Source organism: Vigna umbellata, chromosome 9 (assembly GCF_029865625.1).
Source record: "Vigna umbellata cultivar VRB3 chromosome 9, Vumbellata_1.0, whole genome shotgun sequence".
NCBI lineage: Eukaryota > Viridiplantae > Streptophyta > Magnoliopsida > Fabales > Fabaceae > Vigna > Vigna umbellata.
The window spans coordinates 1421917-1440031 of NC_142173.1; the positions used below are offsets into that span (position 1 = coordinate 1421917).

At 34.6% G+C, this 18115-nt stretch overlaps 2 protein-coding genes across 5 annotated transcripts; both read right to left on the reverse strand.

Moving 5' to 3' along the window:
• Positions 1-6034: 6034 nt before the first annotated feature.
• LOC124838889 (uncharacterized) lies at positions 6035-8628 on the reverse strand. Its single transcript, XM_047314601.2, has 3 exons — positions 6845-8628; positions 6236-6274; positions 6035-6109 (listed from the first exon to the last, which is right to left on the reverse strand). The coding sequence occupies exon 1, from the start codon at positions 8604-8606 to the stop codon at positions 6927-6929; it is 1680 nt and encodes a 559-aa protein (XP_047170557.1). The 5' UTR covers positions 8607-8628; the 3' UTR covers positions 6035-6109; positions 6236-6274; positions 6845-6926.
• A 1423-nt stretch (positions 8629-10051) lies between these two features.
• LOC124838888 (uncharacterized) lies at positions 10052-17254 on the reverse strand. 4 transcript variants are annotated; one of them, XM_088099051.1, is made up of 14 exons: positions 17239-17254; positions 16941-17089; positions 15486-15592; positions 14761-14799; positions 14534-14626; positions 14318-14434; positions 13469-13564; positions 13069-13182; positions 12743-12796; positions 12508-12555; positions 11743-11893; positions 11377-11542; positions 10934-11003; positions 10052-10847 (listed from the first exon to the last, which is right to left on the reverse strand). In XM_088099051.1, exons 3-14 carry the CDS (start codon positions 15549-15551, stop codon positions 10599-10601), a joined length of 1263 nt encoding a protein of 420 aa, XP_087955177.1. In that variant the 5' UTR covers positions 15552-15592; positions 16941-17089; positions 17239-17254; the 3' UTR covers positions 10052-10598. The 4 variants fall into 4 exon arrangements, with proteins under 4 accessions (XP_087955177.1, XP_087955176.1, XP_087955178.1 ...); XM_088099050.1 differs by lacking the exon at positions 17239-17254 and adding an exon at positions 17192-17208; XM_088099052.1 differs by lacking the exon at positions 17239-17254 and adding an exon at positions 15761-16462 and having other exon boundaries at positions 16941-17168.
• Between the last annotated feature and the right edge of the window lie 861 nt (positions 17255-18115).

The following is an 18115-nucleotide window of genomic DNA, read 5'->3' on the forward strand; positions in this document are numbered from 1 at the left end:
CTAAATCAACTAACACTTGCATAATAATGCAAAAACTTTTTAAAATTTCTCATTATCCGGTATCTTAATTTACTATATTTAAACTATTAAAGAAACTAAAATATCTTATTTTTCTAATGAGTTTCAATACTCCATACTATAAATCACAATTTAACAATTTTGAATATTTTATCGGTTTTTTGGTTAGCGACATGTTCTTTCGGTCAGCAATTGAAAAATACATTTAATAATTTTGAATATTTTAATGTCGATGGAGGAGCATAATCTTGATATTGGAATATTCTTTATGATTAGTGTGGTAAGAGGTAACGGGTGTGTTGTCCTTTTCTTTGACAAACATGAATCTAGAATAAGAACAAATATAGAATCATAACTATAATCAAATGAATTACTTGTTATAATTATTTTCATAAATGCTTAATTTAATGCTTTATTATGTAAAAAATAAAAAATAAAAAAAGAGCACAGTGGAAGAAGAGTGCAGACTCTTACCAAACAAACAAGTGTCACACAATTATAGAAAAAGAAAGGGAAGCTGAGAGAATTGTCGGCACCTAATACGACAAAAACAAAATATAATCTTTCATGTGCTTGTTCAAACGAACTTCCACTTTAAGAGAAAAACAAAATAGTTTTCATAAGTTCAAATTTAATAAGCTAAATTTTAAAAACTCTCATAGTTTCTATATATAAAAAAATTAACTTGTACATGAATTGATTTTAATTTAACTTGTACATTGATTGATTTTAATTTATAAAAAAAACTCATTTTTTTTTCTTTCTATTTTTTGTCTTCTAGAAATCCTTCTTTTTTTCTTAACTTTTTTCAATTTTTAGAAATACACAATAAAAAGTCATGGTTAGCTTTTGAGACGTGTAATCTGAAAATAAAAAATAACTTTCGAATTACACAATTTAGAAAAGATAAAAATGAATCCCTTTTATATGGAACGCAAAGGGAAATTTATGGAGGTGCAAAAAGAAGTTGTTTAGATCTATTCTTTAAAGTGGCTCACGCTAGGCATTTACTTCCTACACTCCACAATTTATTCGCACACACCCACAAATAACTCCAATGTTTTTCTCCATTTAAGTCATCTCATTTCTTTACTACCTGACATTCTCATAATTTCTCCATCATTTTATATGATTCATCCCGTATATTTAAACTACGCGATATACACATATACATAATATATTAACTAGATAATTCTTAGTCCATTGTTCATGAATGGTTAACAAAGAATATAACAAATTCTTAGTAACACTACTCCTTTGGCAACTTTTTCATGCAATAAACAACACCAAATAAACCATTTCAATATCAACAAATTTACAAATTTAATTTGAAACATGCATGTATACTGTTTTTCCGACATTTAAGCTACATTGTATCAGTTGTTGGAGCAGTCTATCTAAGTCTAACTGTACTATATGAAGTATACCGATCGGAATTGATTGTCATTAAGCAAGTACTAATAGGTCAGATTGTCTTAATTGGGTTTGATTATCTAAAATATATTGCACTAATGGTTAATCAATGAACGTGACTGTCACAAGCCTTATAAGTAGACAACTGATGTCCAGGTACAATGATCATTTTCTATCCTAATAAAATATAGACCTATTTATGAAACATATCTGACTTGAGCGTCGGAGTGTCTTCTGCAGGTCAACAACCCATTGGAGTGGATCATGTTCTCGAAGAGATTGAAGATCAAAAGAGAGCAGAGTAAGAAAGGACGACCGACCCTCGAACCAATTCAACCGAAACATTTTGGCGCCCGTGGCCCGAGCGTCATCCTCATGCTGCCACAAAGAATCAGACGCGCGCTCGATCTCGACATCGCTACTTCGGATCAACACCAGGTTTTGCAACAAGAGTAAAAAATTCCGTAATAATTCCTAAAGGCATGTCTTTTGTTTTAAGAACTTTCAGGAACGTTCAGCCTACATCCAACCTTGACATACATCCAACCTTGACATGTTCTAGTTTTCATTATAATTTCCAAATTATATTTGTTTACTCATATTTTTGTGAGTAAAAATATTATGCACAAACCTTGTCAGGTTTTACCAACTCTTAATTTTAAATTATAAAATATTATGTACAGGATAATTTAGAGTTGCGTTCAACCTTGTAAGGTTCTAACCACTCTTAATTTTAAATTATAAAAATTATAAAATATTATGCACATGATGATTCAGAGTTGCGTTCATTAATTTTAAATTATGAAATATTATGCTCAGATGGTTCAGAACTGCGTTTATACCTTGTCAGGTTCTAACGACTCTTAATTTTAAATTATAAAATATTATGTACAGGATGGTTCAGAGCTGCGTTCAACCTTGTCAGGTTTTACCAACTCTTAATTTTAAATTATAAAATATTATGCACATGATGGTTTAGAGCTACGTTTAACCTTATCAAGTTTTACCAACTCTTAATTTTAAATTATAAAATATTATGTACAAGATGGTTCAAAGCTGCGTTCAACCTTGTCAGATTCTAACGACTCTTAATTTTAAATTATAAAATATTATGCAGGTTTAGAGCTGTCTTCAACCTTGTCAGGTTCTACCAACTCTTAATTTTAAATTATAAAATATTATGCACAGGATGGTTTAGAACTGCTTTCAACCTTGTCAGGTTCTACCAACTCTTAATTTTAAATTATAAAATATTATGCACAGGATGCTTCAGAGCTGCGTTCAACCATGTTAGGTTCTACCGACTCTTAATTTTAAATTATAAAATATTATGCACAGGATGGTTTAGAGTTGTGTTCAACCTTGTCAGGTTCTAACAACTCTTAATTTTAAATTATCAAATATTATGTGCAGGAAGGTTCAGACCTCAACTTGGTCAGGTTAAAATGGCCGCACAGGGGAAGTCAGAAAAATGACTTCAGAAATCTCCGCTCAACGCAGGAAGTCAGAAAAATGACTCTTGCCTCAGGACCGCTCGGGGGAAGTCAGAAAAATGGCTTCAGAAATCCCCGCTCAACGCAGGAAGTCAGAAAAATGACTCCTACCTCAAGCCGCTTGGGGGAAGTCAGAAAAATGGCTCCAGAAATCCCCGCTCAACGTAAGAAGTCAGAAAAATGACTCTTGCCTCAAGCCGCTCGAGGGGAAGTCAGAAAAATGGCTTCAAAAATCTCCGTTCAACGCAAGAAGTCAGAAAAATGACTCCTGCCTCAAGCCGCTCGGGGGGAAGTCAGAAAAATGGCTTCAGAAATCTCCGCTCAACGCAGGAAGTCAGAAAAATGACTTCTGCCTCAGGACCGCTCGGGGGAAAGTTAGAAAAATGTCTTCAGAAATCCCCGCTTAACGCAGGAAGTCAGAAAAATGACTCCTACCTCAGGACCGCTCGGGGGGAAGTCAGAAAAATGGCTTCAGAAATCCCCGCTCAACGCAGGAAGTCAGAAAAATGACTCTTGCCTCAAGCCGCTCGGGGGGAAGTCAGAAAAATGGCTTCAGAAATCCCCGCTCAACGTAGGACGTAAGAAAAATGACTCCTGCCTCAAGCCGCTGGGGGGAAGTCAGAAAAATGGCTTCAGAAATCCCCGCTCAACGCAAGAAATTCGAAAAAGAACTCTTATCAGTCAACTACTCAACTGGCTCAGCTTTGTCAGGTTCCAATGCTTTTTCATTATAAAAATAAATATTGAAGCGTTTACTTTATTTAAAAGCATATTTTTTTGTAGTGAAAATCTCTTGCAGAGAAAAAAGTTTCAAAGAGAACTCTTAGCATTTTTTGTTCAGTCTAAGAAACAGATCCAAAGAGAACTCCTAGAGTTCGCCGCTCGGTACATAGAGCAATAAAGACTTAAAGCATCGAAGATAGACTCCCTCAATACAACGTGAGCGACCTCTTTTAAAGCTCATAATAATCCCTACACACCTCTTTTAATAAAGAGCTTGCTCGGACTTACTTAGGGGGCTTATGTACTATATGAAGTATATCGATCGAAATTTATTGTCATTAAGCAGATACTAATAGGTCAGATTGTCTTATGCTCTACAAATATTTGGCATTAATGATTAATTATTGGGTTTGATTACCTAAAATATATTACACTAATGGTTAATCAATGGACGTGGTTATCACAAGCCTTATAAGTAGACAACTGATGTCCAGGTACAATGATCCTTTTTTATCCTAAAAAATATAGACCTCTTTATGAAACATATCTGACTTGAGCGTCAGAGTGTCTTCTGCAGGTCAACAACCCATTGGAGTGGATCGCGTTCTCGGAGAGGATTGAAGATCAAAAGAGAGCAGAGTAAGGAAGGACAACCGACCCTCGGACCAATTCAACCGAAACACTAACCATGGTAGAATGATCCAAGAACCAATTCAACAAACACTAAAAGATGAATGGCCCCATGTAGAAAAATTACAGATCTTGATCAATTCAAGTATGGATTTTACAGATAAAAAATATATCAGAAAAACATGCAACACAACAAATTATTTGTATATATACCCCGATTAAACTGATCAAGGAATGTGTAGAGACCAACCCTTGGATCTTGGGTTGACATCAAACACAACATTTATACCTGATTATAATAGAAGAAAATGTGAACAAATTATTCCAATAGATACATGTATAAATTCCCTTATAAGGAGACATACTCACTACCAATTGGTTTTGTCACATGAGCAATGTAGCACCAGCTTAAACAAATAATCTGTTGTGCCCAAATTTTGATTACTTCTTTGGGAATAATTTTGAAAAAGGATTAAAATCATATACTATCATTTGAAACTTGAAAGGGGTTTCAGGAAGAACCGTTTCAGATAAAATCAGCAATAGCTTTTTCATAAGCTTTCTTGGAAGTAAAATGCTGTTGAAAAATTGAGACAGTAGAGTTGATGCAGAAACCCGGGTTGGAGAGGTGGGGCTAGGAGTAAATTTGTTTGGATAAATTTCACAATAAACAATTAGGGAGAAGACAATATGAAGTCAAAATTAAATAGGCTTCTCCAAAAGCAAAAAGTTGTGTATATATAAACTAAATTGTAGAACAACATAACTTCACATTCAATTTATCCACGTTAATAAAGTCCATATTTAATTCATATGAATTAAAAGGTAAGTTCATGTCTTATATACTTTTTCACGAAAAAGGCTCCATATCTCTATTGTGACTAGGATGGTATAATCAGTAAGTACAATAAAACATAATAAAGCAGATGGATATTAAGATGCACTTATAAGAGAAACTGAATATACTTTGCAAACCCTTCCTAAAATATGAAGATTAACTTGCAGAATGCATAGTTCACCTACAAGGTCTTGGCAGCAGGGTTTTCCATTCAAATGATGGGCACAAGAAATACCGATGCATCATCTTGTGGGGGGTTTCTGATATGTTAGACATAGTTGACTGTTTATTCTATCTGACATGCTAACAAATGCTGGATTGCTGTGGGAATATTATTGATTTGGAATGGAGATATTAACTTGCAAATTAGTATGAATGCAATTGTACGCCTAGAGCAAAGTGTGTTTCTAACAACATCCTCTTTCTCTCCCCTCTCTAACTTTGAGTCCTTCTACTGTCCCGCTACAAATACTGTTCTATATTTTACTATTGACAACCCATACAAAGGCTAACTTGGCTTTTAAGTGTATAAGCACTTATTACTTTGATTACCAGTAAGTTTAAAAGAACCAGATAAAGACAAACTTATGGTTGAAATATTGATTTTAAAAATAATGACTGACTTTCCACTTTGCATTGAATAATGCTTTCTCTAAAATGAAGGCTGAGCAAAGAACCTGACTATCTTCCATGTCTCTTTGTATGTAAGGTGGTTTTGATCAAGATCAAAGACCTTGGCATAGCTGACAGTGGATCGTAGAAATAACCACATATTTACACCCCAAAGCCAAACCATCATAGTCTGTATTCAGTGAAGTAACAACAAAAACCATCAAGAAAAGTTCCATAAAAATTGTGAACAATGTAAAACATATACAGGAGAATTAAACCCCCAACTCACCACTAGAAGGAGAAGATATTAATACAAAAATGCTTCATATATAAACAGATCATGCAAATTTGCATCCATTCTCGTTACAGAATCCGGAGTAATCTGATGTACGACCAGGAAAAGGCAAATGTTACGTATGGAACAGGTAAGGAAATTATAAGAGGTCTTCTCGATAGATGCTCATTGGACTACTATAGATATTATAAAAGTGAAAAGACAGGTTCTAACCTTGAAGCAGGTAAGGCCCCATATAGAAAACAATGTCACCTGAAAAAATGTATACATACGTGGGCAGAAGTTCATAGGCAGTTCAAGTAAAACAAAAAACAGAGAAATTAAAGATGTTCAATTATGATAAGAATACAGTTAAACTGACAGGGACTTCCATAAACATAAAATTACAATCAGACAAAATAAATCTTCGTATATTTTTAAAATTTAATTCTCTAGCATTACCAAAGAGGAGCATTAGAATAAAACAAAAATTACAATAACATACAAGTTTACAGACAAAAACATACAGCGGTAGATTTCCCACAAATTATAATGAAAGCTGTGCGAATATCAATAAGCACCAGCATGATATATATAAATTGCATAGTGTGGAGGAGAAAGTATTATATATAGGCTGCTGAAGTTGGAGAGACCCAAGATAAAATAACATAATTAAGTCTACAATGAACAAAGACCAGATATATATAAAGAAACTTGCTAGCAATGCCATTACAACAGTTATCATGACACGGATGCTTGTTTCTTTCTTTTACTTCGTTCTAATATATGTGTTCTGCTGTGAACAGTATCAAAATAACATTAGTAAGCACTGAAGTATCTAACCTTGTCATATCCTTTTTCTAGAGACAAAGCTCCCAGCAGCTGTTTGTATCATAAAAAATCTTGATGGTCCTAACAATTCCAATTATTTTGCTAGTAGAGCACGAACTAAGGGATCAAAAGTTACAGCATTAGGAGGGCAACCATTATCTATCATTTCCAAAAGTAAGGCCTCTGCTTCATCAAACAATCCCTCTCTACAGAGCCCATTGATCATAATATTATAAGTCCGGATATTTGGACCACAGCCTTTCACAGAAGAAAGTTGAAAAATCTCTTTAGCTGCGTCTAATCTTCCACGTTTGCAAAGACCATCTATAAGTATGTTATACGTACGAATATTTGGAGAAATTCCCATATCAACAATGTGCTGAAGCGCCTTCGCCTTATCAAGACAGTGGCGTTTGAGATAATCATCTAACAACACATTGTAAGTGATCAAATCCGGTGCTTGACCACTCACACGCATCACCTCTACCGGATCCCACTCAAACAAGGCTCTCCCAGATTTCGACAAACCATCAAAAAGGCAATTATATGTCGCTGTATCTGGAACCAAATTCCTCTTATGCATCTCTATTAACAGCCTCATGGCCTCATCGACCATCTTAACCTTACAATACCCATTAATCAAGGTACAATAGCTAACAACATTCGGTGATGTACCTCTTTCAACCATTCTATCAAACACCTCTTTGGCCTTATTCACACAACCCTTCAAACAAAAACCATTCGTCAAAGCATTGTAACTAACAACATCAGGTTCCAACCCTCTCTTAATCATCACACCAAACACATTCCTCGCCTCCGTGACCATCCCCAACTTACACAACCCATCAACCAATATATTAAAGGTATAAACATCCGGCCAAATGTCTCTGTTCTCTTGCATTACCATCTCATTCAACAACCTAGCCGCCCCCTGAAACCGACCAGCCCCACACATACCATGAATAAGAGAATTGTAAGTGAAAATATCAAGACAAATTCCTTTGCCAACCATCTCAGAACACAACCCACAAGCTTCAGTAACAAGTCCCTCTTTGCACAAACCATCAACAACCATATTATACATTATCAAATTAGGCTTAATTCCAACCCTCTCCATTTTCCTCAGCAACTCAATGGCACCCTTTGTTTTGCCCACTTTGCACAACCCATTGATCAAAGTGCCATAACAAACTTCATCAAAGGAGAACCCTTTGGACACAGCATGGTCATGCAAGTCCAGTGCCTCAAAGGTCCTACCTTTGAGGCACAACCCCTTCATAAGGGTAGTGAGCGTTAATGGGTCGACTTCAAAACCCCTTTTGATGATTTTCCCCATGACAGAGAACGCGAGGCCCATTTGGCCCAAGTGTGAAAGGGAGTTTATGAAGATGCTGAGAGTGACGAGGGAGGGTTTGGGGATGCCCTTTGAGTCTAACTGGGAACAGAGGAAAACGACGGTGGAGTAGCGTTTGGTCTTCATGACTGATGAGAGAATCCTGTTGAAAGAGACGATTCGGGGTGTGGGATGGAGATGGAGCATGCGGTGGAAGAAGGAAACGGCGTCGTCGAAGGTGGAAGGGTTGGGGAGGGGTTTGCGAGTACGAGAGAAGAAGCGAGTGGAGAGGGTGAGGAAAGGAAGGGAAGTGAAAAGGATGGTGGCCTTCAACATGGTGGAGGAGACATTGGAGGTTGTGTGGAAGAAAATAGAATAAAACAGAGTATTTGCAGAACACAACATAGTACATACAGAACATAACAGAGCATTTGATATCATTTATATCAGTCATAATCCGAAAGTAGAAAATCTTTTGCATTACGTGGTTGAATTGAAGACGCGGTAGTTGTCACAGGTTTTAGTTTTAACATACAAATTTGTATCAGGTTTTAGTTTTAACATGATATTTTAGTTGCAGAAAGGAGGATTTGAAGTGGGTTTTTTATTCTGATTAGTCTCTTTATCTTAATAGAAATTAAACCCTTCTTAAATTAAAAAATAGTGATTAACCGGGAAAAATTAAAAAAAAAAAGACACTAAAAAAAAGAAGTGTAGATGTGGATAATGTAATTTCTTCTCAAGTTTTGATATGAATTTATATTGAAAAAAAAAAACTCATCATTAACCCCTTTAATTCGATAAAAAAAAATGTTGCACTGTTACAATTAATTGCTCTGGCTATTTCTGTGAGATCCATTTACCTATTCGTATTTCATTCCTGAGCCTACTACACTCAACACCTCAAACTTAGATGCAACCTTTTTTTTCAGACTTTAGTATACTTTTAATCTCCTGTTATATTTCATTTATAATTTTGGTCCTTCCATTTCAAAATAGAAATATTTACTTCACCTATTTAAAAAAAAAATCAATTTTCGTTCAAACCTTGTGGATGAAAAAAATAATCCAATTGGAAGGAAAATTTCACCAAAATTACAAGTTCCATAATACACAAGTCATTAGCAAAGTCACTATATACTTCATACCAATAACATGATTACCAAAAAAATTATCCTTAAATGTTTCATTTATACTATTTTTCTTCAATTAAACTCTAATTCTAACACTATTTAAGACACCATCCCAAAACAAATTAATCAATCGAAATACACAAAAAGAAAAAGAAATGTTGACAGAATTGAAGATTGTTGATGTTGAAGAAAAGTGTAAGAAATAAGAAAGTATAAAAAATGTTGAGATGGAGGTGGAGGGAAAATTAGTTGCATTGCATTACAATATCACATGACATGTGATCCGTATATAGAAGAACACAGGAAAAAGATGAGACGTAAGAGAGATAATGCATTTCTAAAGGACTACATATTCTAAATTTTTGTGTGTTGTATGTTTCAATCTGGAAATTCCTCTGTTTATCTTCTCTCTATGCTTCATGTATTTTCTCATTCTGAATCTCTTTCGTTTATTAAATCAGATTCTGTGATCCTGGCTGCAGTCACCTTGGTCCTGGTTGATAGCTGTGAAATTTACATCTTTTAGTGGATTGAGATCTCAGTTTCTGTAAATCCTTTACGGAACACACTATACTTGTAAGCAGATTCATTATATTCTTCATAACAATCTTATCCAATACATACTATTATTATTTTGTTGTCAGTGGCTTCTGTTACACCATAATTTCAGATTTTTAACAATAGGAAGATCAAATATCTCTAACTTTAAATGAAAGCACCGAAATTTTTTATGGAACAAAAGAAAAATGAAAATTGTGTTTAAGTCTTCTTTGTACTAGAAGTGTATCCTGATTTGATTGAGTGTAGCAAATAAACATATATTTTGTGTCCATTCTCGTTACAAATGCTGATCTATTTAAAGAACTACGACAAAAAAGAAAGGGAAAATGAATGCAACATCCATTATGGCCACCATTGTTCTTAAGTACAACTTCTTGCAGCTCTTCATGTATAAGTGAACATATTCATTTAAGAATCTCTTCAATTATGCATGCAACCGTAGGCTTGCTTCTTCACTTACATTGAACTGCTGAGTCAGTGACAGAATCTATTCCCATTTCAGAAGAAAACATATTGATACAACTTACAGAAGGAACGACCGAGCCCGGGGTGCTTTAGCAATGGAATTAACTATTCTCAGACAACCATGCATGTGCATATTGAAAACTCCCTCATGTTGGTGGGCCAGGAACACATGAAGAAAAATGCTTTTGGGATTAGAACTAATATTAGCTTAAAAATTGAATTAGACCTGTTGCTGATATGAAGATATTGGCAAAAATTGGTTGACTGAGATTTTCTATACATCATGAATATTGGAACCTAGCAATTTCTCCTCCTCTCTCGGAATTTCAGTGAGTTGAACACCAGATCGCGTGATCTTGTTCCACTCGTTTTCAACTCTAAAAAATATCCACTGGAAGCGACGTAACATCTCCATAAGAGTGATGGCAAACACTGTCAGGTAGTTATGGCGGAGATGAGCAGATAATTTGTATGTCCATGAGCAGCGCAGAACGAAGTTGCTTCCAATCACCCAGAAGTATATCTGCAGCTTAGAAACCAGATTTGTTAGATCAAATGAAAAATGTCTTGCATCTTGTTCTAAGACGGTAAGATGCTTCTGCTTCTTACCCATTGTCGACCATATAACATGTTGGAGACTGTACTTGATTTGTTGAACTTGAATATGCGAGAAAATCCACTGTCAGACAAAGGGAAAAAGATAAAAAAAAAAAAAAAGTCAATATAAAGTGAGATCAGTGTGGTTACTTGACATAAAAAGTAGAGTGAAGCGTAAAACTAGTCCATAGAATCCATGTGCATATATTTTGTTTCCTCGACTATCATTCTAAATAGGAAGACCCTGTTGAAGGTACAATTGAACACTAAATTTAAGCACCAGTCGCAGTGAGGAATCAAACAATGGCTGCATTATGTATACCTTGAGTCGAACCTTTGGTACATTTATTATTCATAAGGTTTAAAATTAAATTTGGTAAAAGTAACATTTCCATCTGGGAAAATTGTTAGGCCTGTTATTATCAAATAAACGGGAAAGATGATAGATTCGGTACCTTAAATCCCAATCTCTGGTTATATCCCAGTAAAATGAATAAAGGGAATTAATGACACTAGAGAGAAGCCAGAGTGGCCGATAAAGAGTTTCCCATTTCTCATGGAGAACATGGTATTTAAGGGCTGAAAGAAAAATGACTGGGACTGCTGTTGAATATTTCAAAGCTGGAAAACAAAATGCAAAATGGTGTTAGAATACTAGGATATCGAACAATGCAATCATCACAGACTTTATTCTAAATAAGCAAGACAAAGTTGATTTTTGTGCCTTCAGATGACGAGCGTTTGCACCATCATGACAACCACTCAACTGGGACATCTTACACTTTCAGGAGGCAAGGGAGAAAGTTACCAAAAGCAATTACCATTGAAGAGACAATTTTTTTCTTTGGTATCTCTGTACTGGCGCAGACATTGCAATAAACGCCACATATAAGGAAGGACGAGGGCCATTGGTATCGCAACTGAGTGACTACCACAAACTGAATCAGCTTCAAGCCAAGCAATTGTGGCGACCTGCATATTATGAAAAGTACAAAATAGAGTATTCAAGTTCACTATAACAAAAATATGGAAGGAAACACGTAAATTTGCACAGCCAAAAGATGAGAGAATGGAATACGCCCTTCTTCTTTACTATTTTCAAAAACAGTTTCTGGCTTCTAAAATTTTTTGTCCTCTGAAAACTTTGGAAACTTTGTCCCTTGTGCACGTTTGTGTTTTCTAGAAGATTATCCTCTAAACACTACAATACAAAAGAGGACGAGAAAACATCTTCCAGCTCTTTCTGTTTTAGTTTCTAAAACACTGTTTTGGAGTTAAATTTCAACATTTAATACTTGTTGGATGAGAAATTGTTTGCAGAGCTGAGTAGTATGATTTAGAAAACAGTTTTTAAAACAAAAGAATCAAATAACACGGTAATTTTGTTGAATCTACCACATAGCACTCTGCTTGGCACCAATTGTATCCAAAGGATCTAAATGCAAATGAGAAGATTATAAACATAATAGAAGATCAATGACCAAAATGAAGTGTTCATGCAATGTAAGGGTAAGAACAGAAGAACTAAAATAGAGATCGACAACTTACAAGCAATATAAAGAAAAAGAAAATTTGGTAACGTATACCTGTCTGTTTACCATTCTGCAAACTGAACGTTCTAAATCTGAAAACACCTGTATGCAATGCATAATTAGGAGCAACAACTAGAAAAACAATAATTATAAGCATTAACATAATAAAAAACATTGGTAAATATAACAGCACCAAACCCTTTTTTCCAAATAAATGATTAAATAGGTAAGGTGATCATCAAGATAGAAGAATGCACCAAGAAATAAGTTATTAAGCTATGTACTGTACTTTTGCCATGGAGGTCAATATATCGGCCACGAAAAAGTCTGGAAATGTAATTGGCTGTAAGAAGGAAAGAAAATATGTAAGAAAAGTCAAAAAATTTATAAATGTCAGACATAAGAAAACCAACTAACAAACTTATAGAAACTAGTAAAATTAACAGCTTAAATTATTTAAACCATTGAATCAAACCAGTAGTTCTCAGATTTGTAAATTCACAACAATAAACTAAAAACACAAAACTATTGGATGTTTCAGGTGCTTTGTAAAAGGAACCAAATGCTGACCAACACTCAAACTTCCAAGTCAAGCATGACAGTCAAAAATCTTACCTGCAAAGGGAGAGCTATTCGAACTAATGTCCTCAAAAAGAAGTATCGAGAGGACAAATAGAAAATATCAAAGGGAAAGATGAAGATTACTGCAACAAGAATGTAGAGAAGCACCTGCAATACAATATACATGTATATGATCAGAATAAACGCTAGCCAAAATGCTTCTCATAGAAAGGATCACAGGAAGCAATTCATTTCCTGGCAGAAAGAGTTACCGGCCTTAGGAAAAAGAAAATTAAGACATCAGCTTCCAACTCCACACAAACATGAAAAATTACAACTACATATATGTTTAACATAATGAAAAAATGTAGATCAAATCAAGCATATAAATATCAAATTCAAAGCAGTCACATTCAACTATTGGTGAGAGAGGAGAGACAAACAGATACTAAACTGGTTGGGATGCAGCCAGCGATACTTCCCCATGAGAATAGAGATAAAGGTAAGCAGTCATGCTAGTAGGGACAATGATTGTCATCCAAGTGCTACACTGAAAATATCGTAACAGTTGAAGTTAATACATAAAACATGGATAATGGATCCACATAGTAGCAGTAGCAATCCATTTTACTGACACAACATCCAAAAGCTACACTCCTAACAAAACAATTAAAGTTCGTGCAGAAACATGGGTTAGAGACTGGGCTACAAAATCAGTTTTTGCACAAATTTCTCTATTAACATTTAGGGAGAAGAAAATATGAGGTATAAACTAATTACATCTCTGCAAAAGCAAAAGGCTTCTATGTATAAGCTAATTTGTAGAACAATTTATCTTCACATCCAATTTATTCATGTTAGTAAACTCCACATTTAATTCATTTCTTATTGCAGAAATGTTAGAAGTTGACTGTTTGTTCTTTCTGAGATGCAAACCATGCTGAGGAATATTTTTGTTTTGTAATGGAGACATTCACTTGCCCTTTAGTATGAATTCAATTGTATGCCTAGAGCAAAGTGTGTTTCTACCAACTTCCTCTTTCTCTCCCCTCTCTACCTTTGACTTTTTCTACTGTCCCTTTACAAATTCTGTCTTATATTTTACTGCTCACAACCCATACAAAGGCTCATTTGGCTTTTAAGTGCATAATTTTGATTACCAGTATGTGTTTCAAAGAACCACATACCGATGTGGTTGAAATTTTGATTTTAAAAATCATGAATCAAGAAAAACATCAAAGTTTGCACTTTGCATTGAATAATGTTTTCTCTAAAATGAAGGCTGAGCAAAGAACCTGACTACCTTCCACATCTCTCTGTGAGTAAGGTGGTTTTGATCAAGATCAAAGACCTTGGTATAGCTTACAGTGGATTGTAGAAATACCCACAAATTTACTCCCCAAAGCCAAACCATCATAGTCTGTATAACAGTGAAGAAACAACAAAAGCATCAAGTAAAGTTCCATAAAAACTGTGAAGAATGTAAAACATATACAGGAAAATTAAACCCCCAACTCACCACAAGAAGAAGAGGATTGTAATACAAAAATGCTTCATATAAGAATAGATCTCTCAAATTTGCATCCATTCTCATGACAGAATCCCAACTAATCTGATGTAAGACCAGGAAAAGGCAAATATTAGTCGTGGAATTGGTAAGGAAATTATACGAGGCCTACTCAATAGATGCTCATTGGCATCCATGGACAATTTTATATATATAAAAGTGGAAAGACAGGTTTCGACCTTGCAGCAAGTAAGGCCCCATATAAGAAAGAGTGTCACCTGAAAAAATATATACATACATGAACAGAAGTTCATATACAGTACAAGTAAAAAAAAAAACTGAGAAATTAAAGAAAGATATCCAATAATGATAGGAATACAGTTAAACTGAATTTCATCATATATTTTCACAAACCTAAAATTACAATCCGCACAAAAGAATTTCATCATATATTTTCAAAATTTAATTCTTCTAACATTACCAAGGAACACCAGAATGACACAAAAATTATAGTAAGGAACAAGTTTGCAAAAAAAAACATACTGCAGCAAATTTTCCACAATCAGAAATTGTAATGAATGCTGTGCATATATCAATGAGCACCAGCATGATAAATAAATTGAAGAGTGAGAAGGAGAGAACATTTTATATATCGCTGCTGAACTTGGAGAGATCCAAGAAGGTCTAATATGAACAAAGGCTAGATAAATATAAAGAAACTTGCTTGCAATGCCATTACTACAGATATCATAAAAGTGATGCATGTTTCCTTTTTCCCATTTGTTCTTAATTATTATGTATCAGTATTACATTTTGTCAGCTTTCTTTCAAATCTATGAAACATTAAAATAATACTCCAGCTTAAAGGACCTTCCCAGTCCCTCTACAAAAGGAAAACACAAATCCCCCTGAACAGAGTGATCTCAACCACTGAACTTATGCATACTGTGTAAGATATACAGACCTTGAACCGCCAAAGAAAAGTTGGAGATGGCATAGCATTTTGCACAGGAGAAATTATACCCTTCATTGAATTTGTGCAATTGTATTATAGGATCGATAGGTATGGTTCTGCAGAACAAAATGAAAATAGTTAGAAAAAAATGTGAAAATGTAAGAAAAGCAAACCAACATCTTGGGGGACAATGGAAAGGGTATCTAAACAGAAATAATTTCTACTTTTCTTTAATAAATTGTAAAGGACTATTAAGACACAGCTTTGTGCAATGAAGCTCTCACTATTACTGTGTTTTTAGGAGGGATCACATCCTCTGAATGGGTCCTTTTCTTTCATCAGGAATAAAGGTCTTGCGACAAGTCAAACTTGTGACGTTTACGCCACATGATGACAACTCCAACCATGGCACCAAGGTAGAGGACATTATTAAGCAAATAAAAAAGGAAGAAACGTAGGCTAGAACTTATCATTTTCCACAATACTAGTGGATTTCACACGATAGTCCTGCAGATGCATTGAACACTCAAAGCGCAAATGAAGTTGATAATGAATAATCATTGCTAAAGTTCTACATTTATATTATTTTCGGAGTAATGCTTTATAATTTCTTCAAAAGGTAACCAGCACCATGCTTATAGATTATTAGCACGTATGCATGTCATGGTCAAAATGTGAACCGCTCCACTCCTGGCACACATTAACACAAAGCAGGCATGAAAAGTCAATTTATATCTGACACAATTCATTGCTTTTATGCTCATACTTCTAAATTATGATCGGAAACATAGCAATGGCCTTTGTCTGTTGCAACTTGCAAAGGAGGTGTCCTTAACTTTTGTGCACACAGCATGGGCTCCAGGGTCACATCTCCAACATTCTAATTATTAACTTCAGCCATAAAAATTATACAAGTACTACAACACCTAACCAGAAGCACCTTAATTGTTATCACTTTTGGGCAGCTAAACTGGGGTTTTCATACCCTGAAACGCAGAAAAGAGGATAGTCAACTGCTAAAAGGGCTTATAAATGCTAAATCCAACGGCCCAAATACAAAGCTCATAAATTTGGCGTGTACTACAGTAGAAACATATCCAATAATTCCATAAAGGTTAACCTTCCTCTCATCAAAATCGACAAAATTACAACAATAAAAGCTCACACAATTAACATGCATGGCAACGGGAGCAGATTCATTTCCCTTTCCAATTCCTCCACAGATTTCAAATCCAACGACTAAAAAGTTCAAACCCAAATGACCACCGCTTTAACAAACGACACCACATCACTAAGTACAACAACGACAACAGAATCAAGCAAAAAAACCCACGTAAACAAAGCCATCAAAATTAAAACTTGAGAATCTCCCATCATTAAAAGAGCCCTACATGCTGGGAAAATCCAACAATCAGGTTCCGGGAAGAAGCAAAAAAGCGGAAACGAATCAGATCAATTAATTACCTGCTGTTGCAGTCAGAAAGCGAGTCAGATCTGATTGCACAATTACGAGAAACTTTTGCGCGCGAAGGACGCTACATAACCGAGAAGAATGATGACGATGATGGTGAAGGTGTTGCGTCAATCTCAAAGCACGCTGCTTGCTTGCATTGCTGGCAAAGAGATTTGGTGAAAAAAGTGTTGTTATTTTGCCCGCCACTCTGAATTACAGTTTCCACAGCAGAAAAAGATAAAAGAGTGGACGCTGGATTTACTTGGGAGAATAAGAAGAATGATTACTGTGATCTGATCATATTCTTACCACATTCCTTCCTTTTCCTTGTCCTGTGAAAATGGAAAACAATGAAAACATCGAAACTTCCTTTGAAAATAAAACCAAGACTTTTACGATTTTTTTTTATGACTTTGGATATTTTTTCAAAGGATGCTACTAAATCTCTTCATTATTCAAAACCGTGTTTTGCATATTCAAACAATTCACAATGTCACATTATTCTGTTTATTTGTTATGAGAAATAGAGTTTATTGCCATAATTAAATTTTTTATTGCAATAAAAAATTAATAAATTCAAATATAATCAAAGTACTTAAATTTGATTAATCAATGGGAAAATAATATATTATTACTGTGTTTAGGAGACTTGATGAAATGAAGATGAACAAATATTTAAATTGGATAATGCTTTCATGTCTTTCTATGTAGTTTTAATGTCTTAGGCAATTCAATGCAAACCAACAATTACATTAAAAATTAAAATTGGTAATGTTAAGATTATTTTACAAAATAATTTTGGGTTATTTTAACAATATTACATGATTGACAACACCAAACACATTTTAGAAAATTTAGAAAACTGAAATTGTATACGAAAAACCAAATAATCACATAAAATGTTTAACCACATATAAGAAGAAAATTGGTGAAAATCAACCACAAAATCACATTCACAGCACACACATGGGAGAATAAAAGTTAGCAATGAATATGTTTTCAAAAAGAAAATAAAAAAAATGTAAAAACAAAAAATTTATCCATTTTTAATAGATTATGCTTTCCTTTCTTTCTATAGACTTGCTGAGAATTTAAGTTCTATCTATATCATTGTGAGGTGATGATATTGCCAAGTGAAATGAAACAAGTGATTTTTGTACATAATACGTTCAAAGGAGAACAAATA

Excerpts from the sequence above, each read along its gene's own strand:
- LOC124838888 (XM_088099051.1), bottom strand. The coding sequence starts at position 15,551 with ATGAAGGGTATAATTTCTCCTGTGCAAAATGCTATGCCATCTCCAACT. Across the intron at positions 13,183-13,468 it reads CGCTGGCTGCATCCCAACCA|GTGCTTCTCTACATTCTTGT; the intron begins GTTTAGTATCTG and ends ATTGTATTGCAG. Across the intron at positions 11,894-12,507 it reads GCAGAATGGTAAACAGACAG|GTCGCCACAATTGCTTGGCT; the intron begins GTATACGTTACC and ends CATAATATGCAG.
- LOC124838889 (XM_047314601.2), bottom strand. The coding sequence starts at position 8,606 with ATGATATCAAATGCTCTGTTATGTTCTGTATGTACTATGTTGTGTTCT.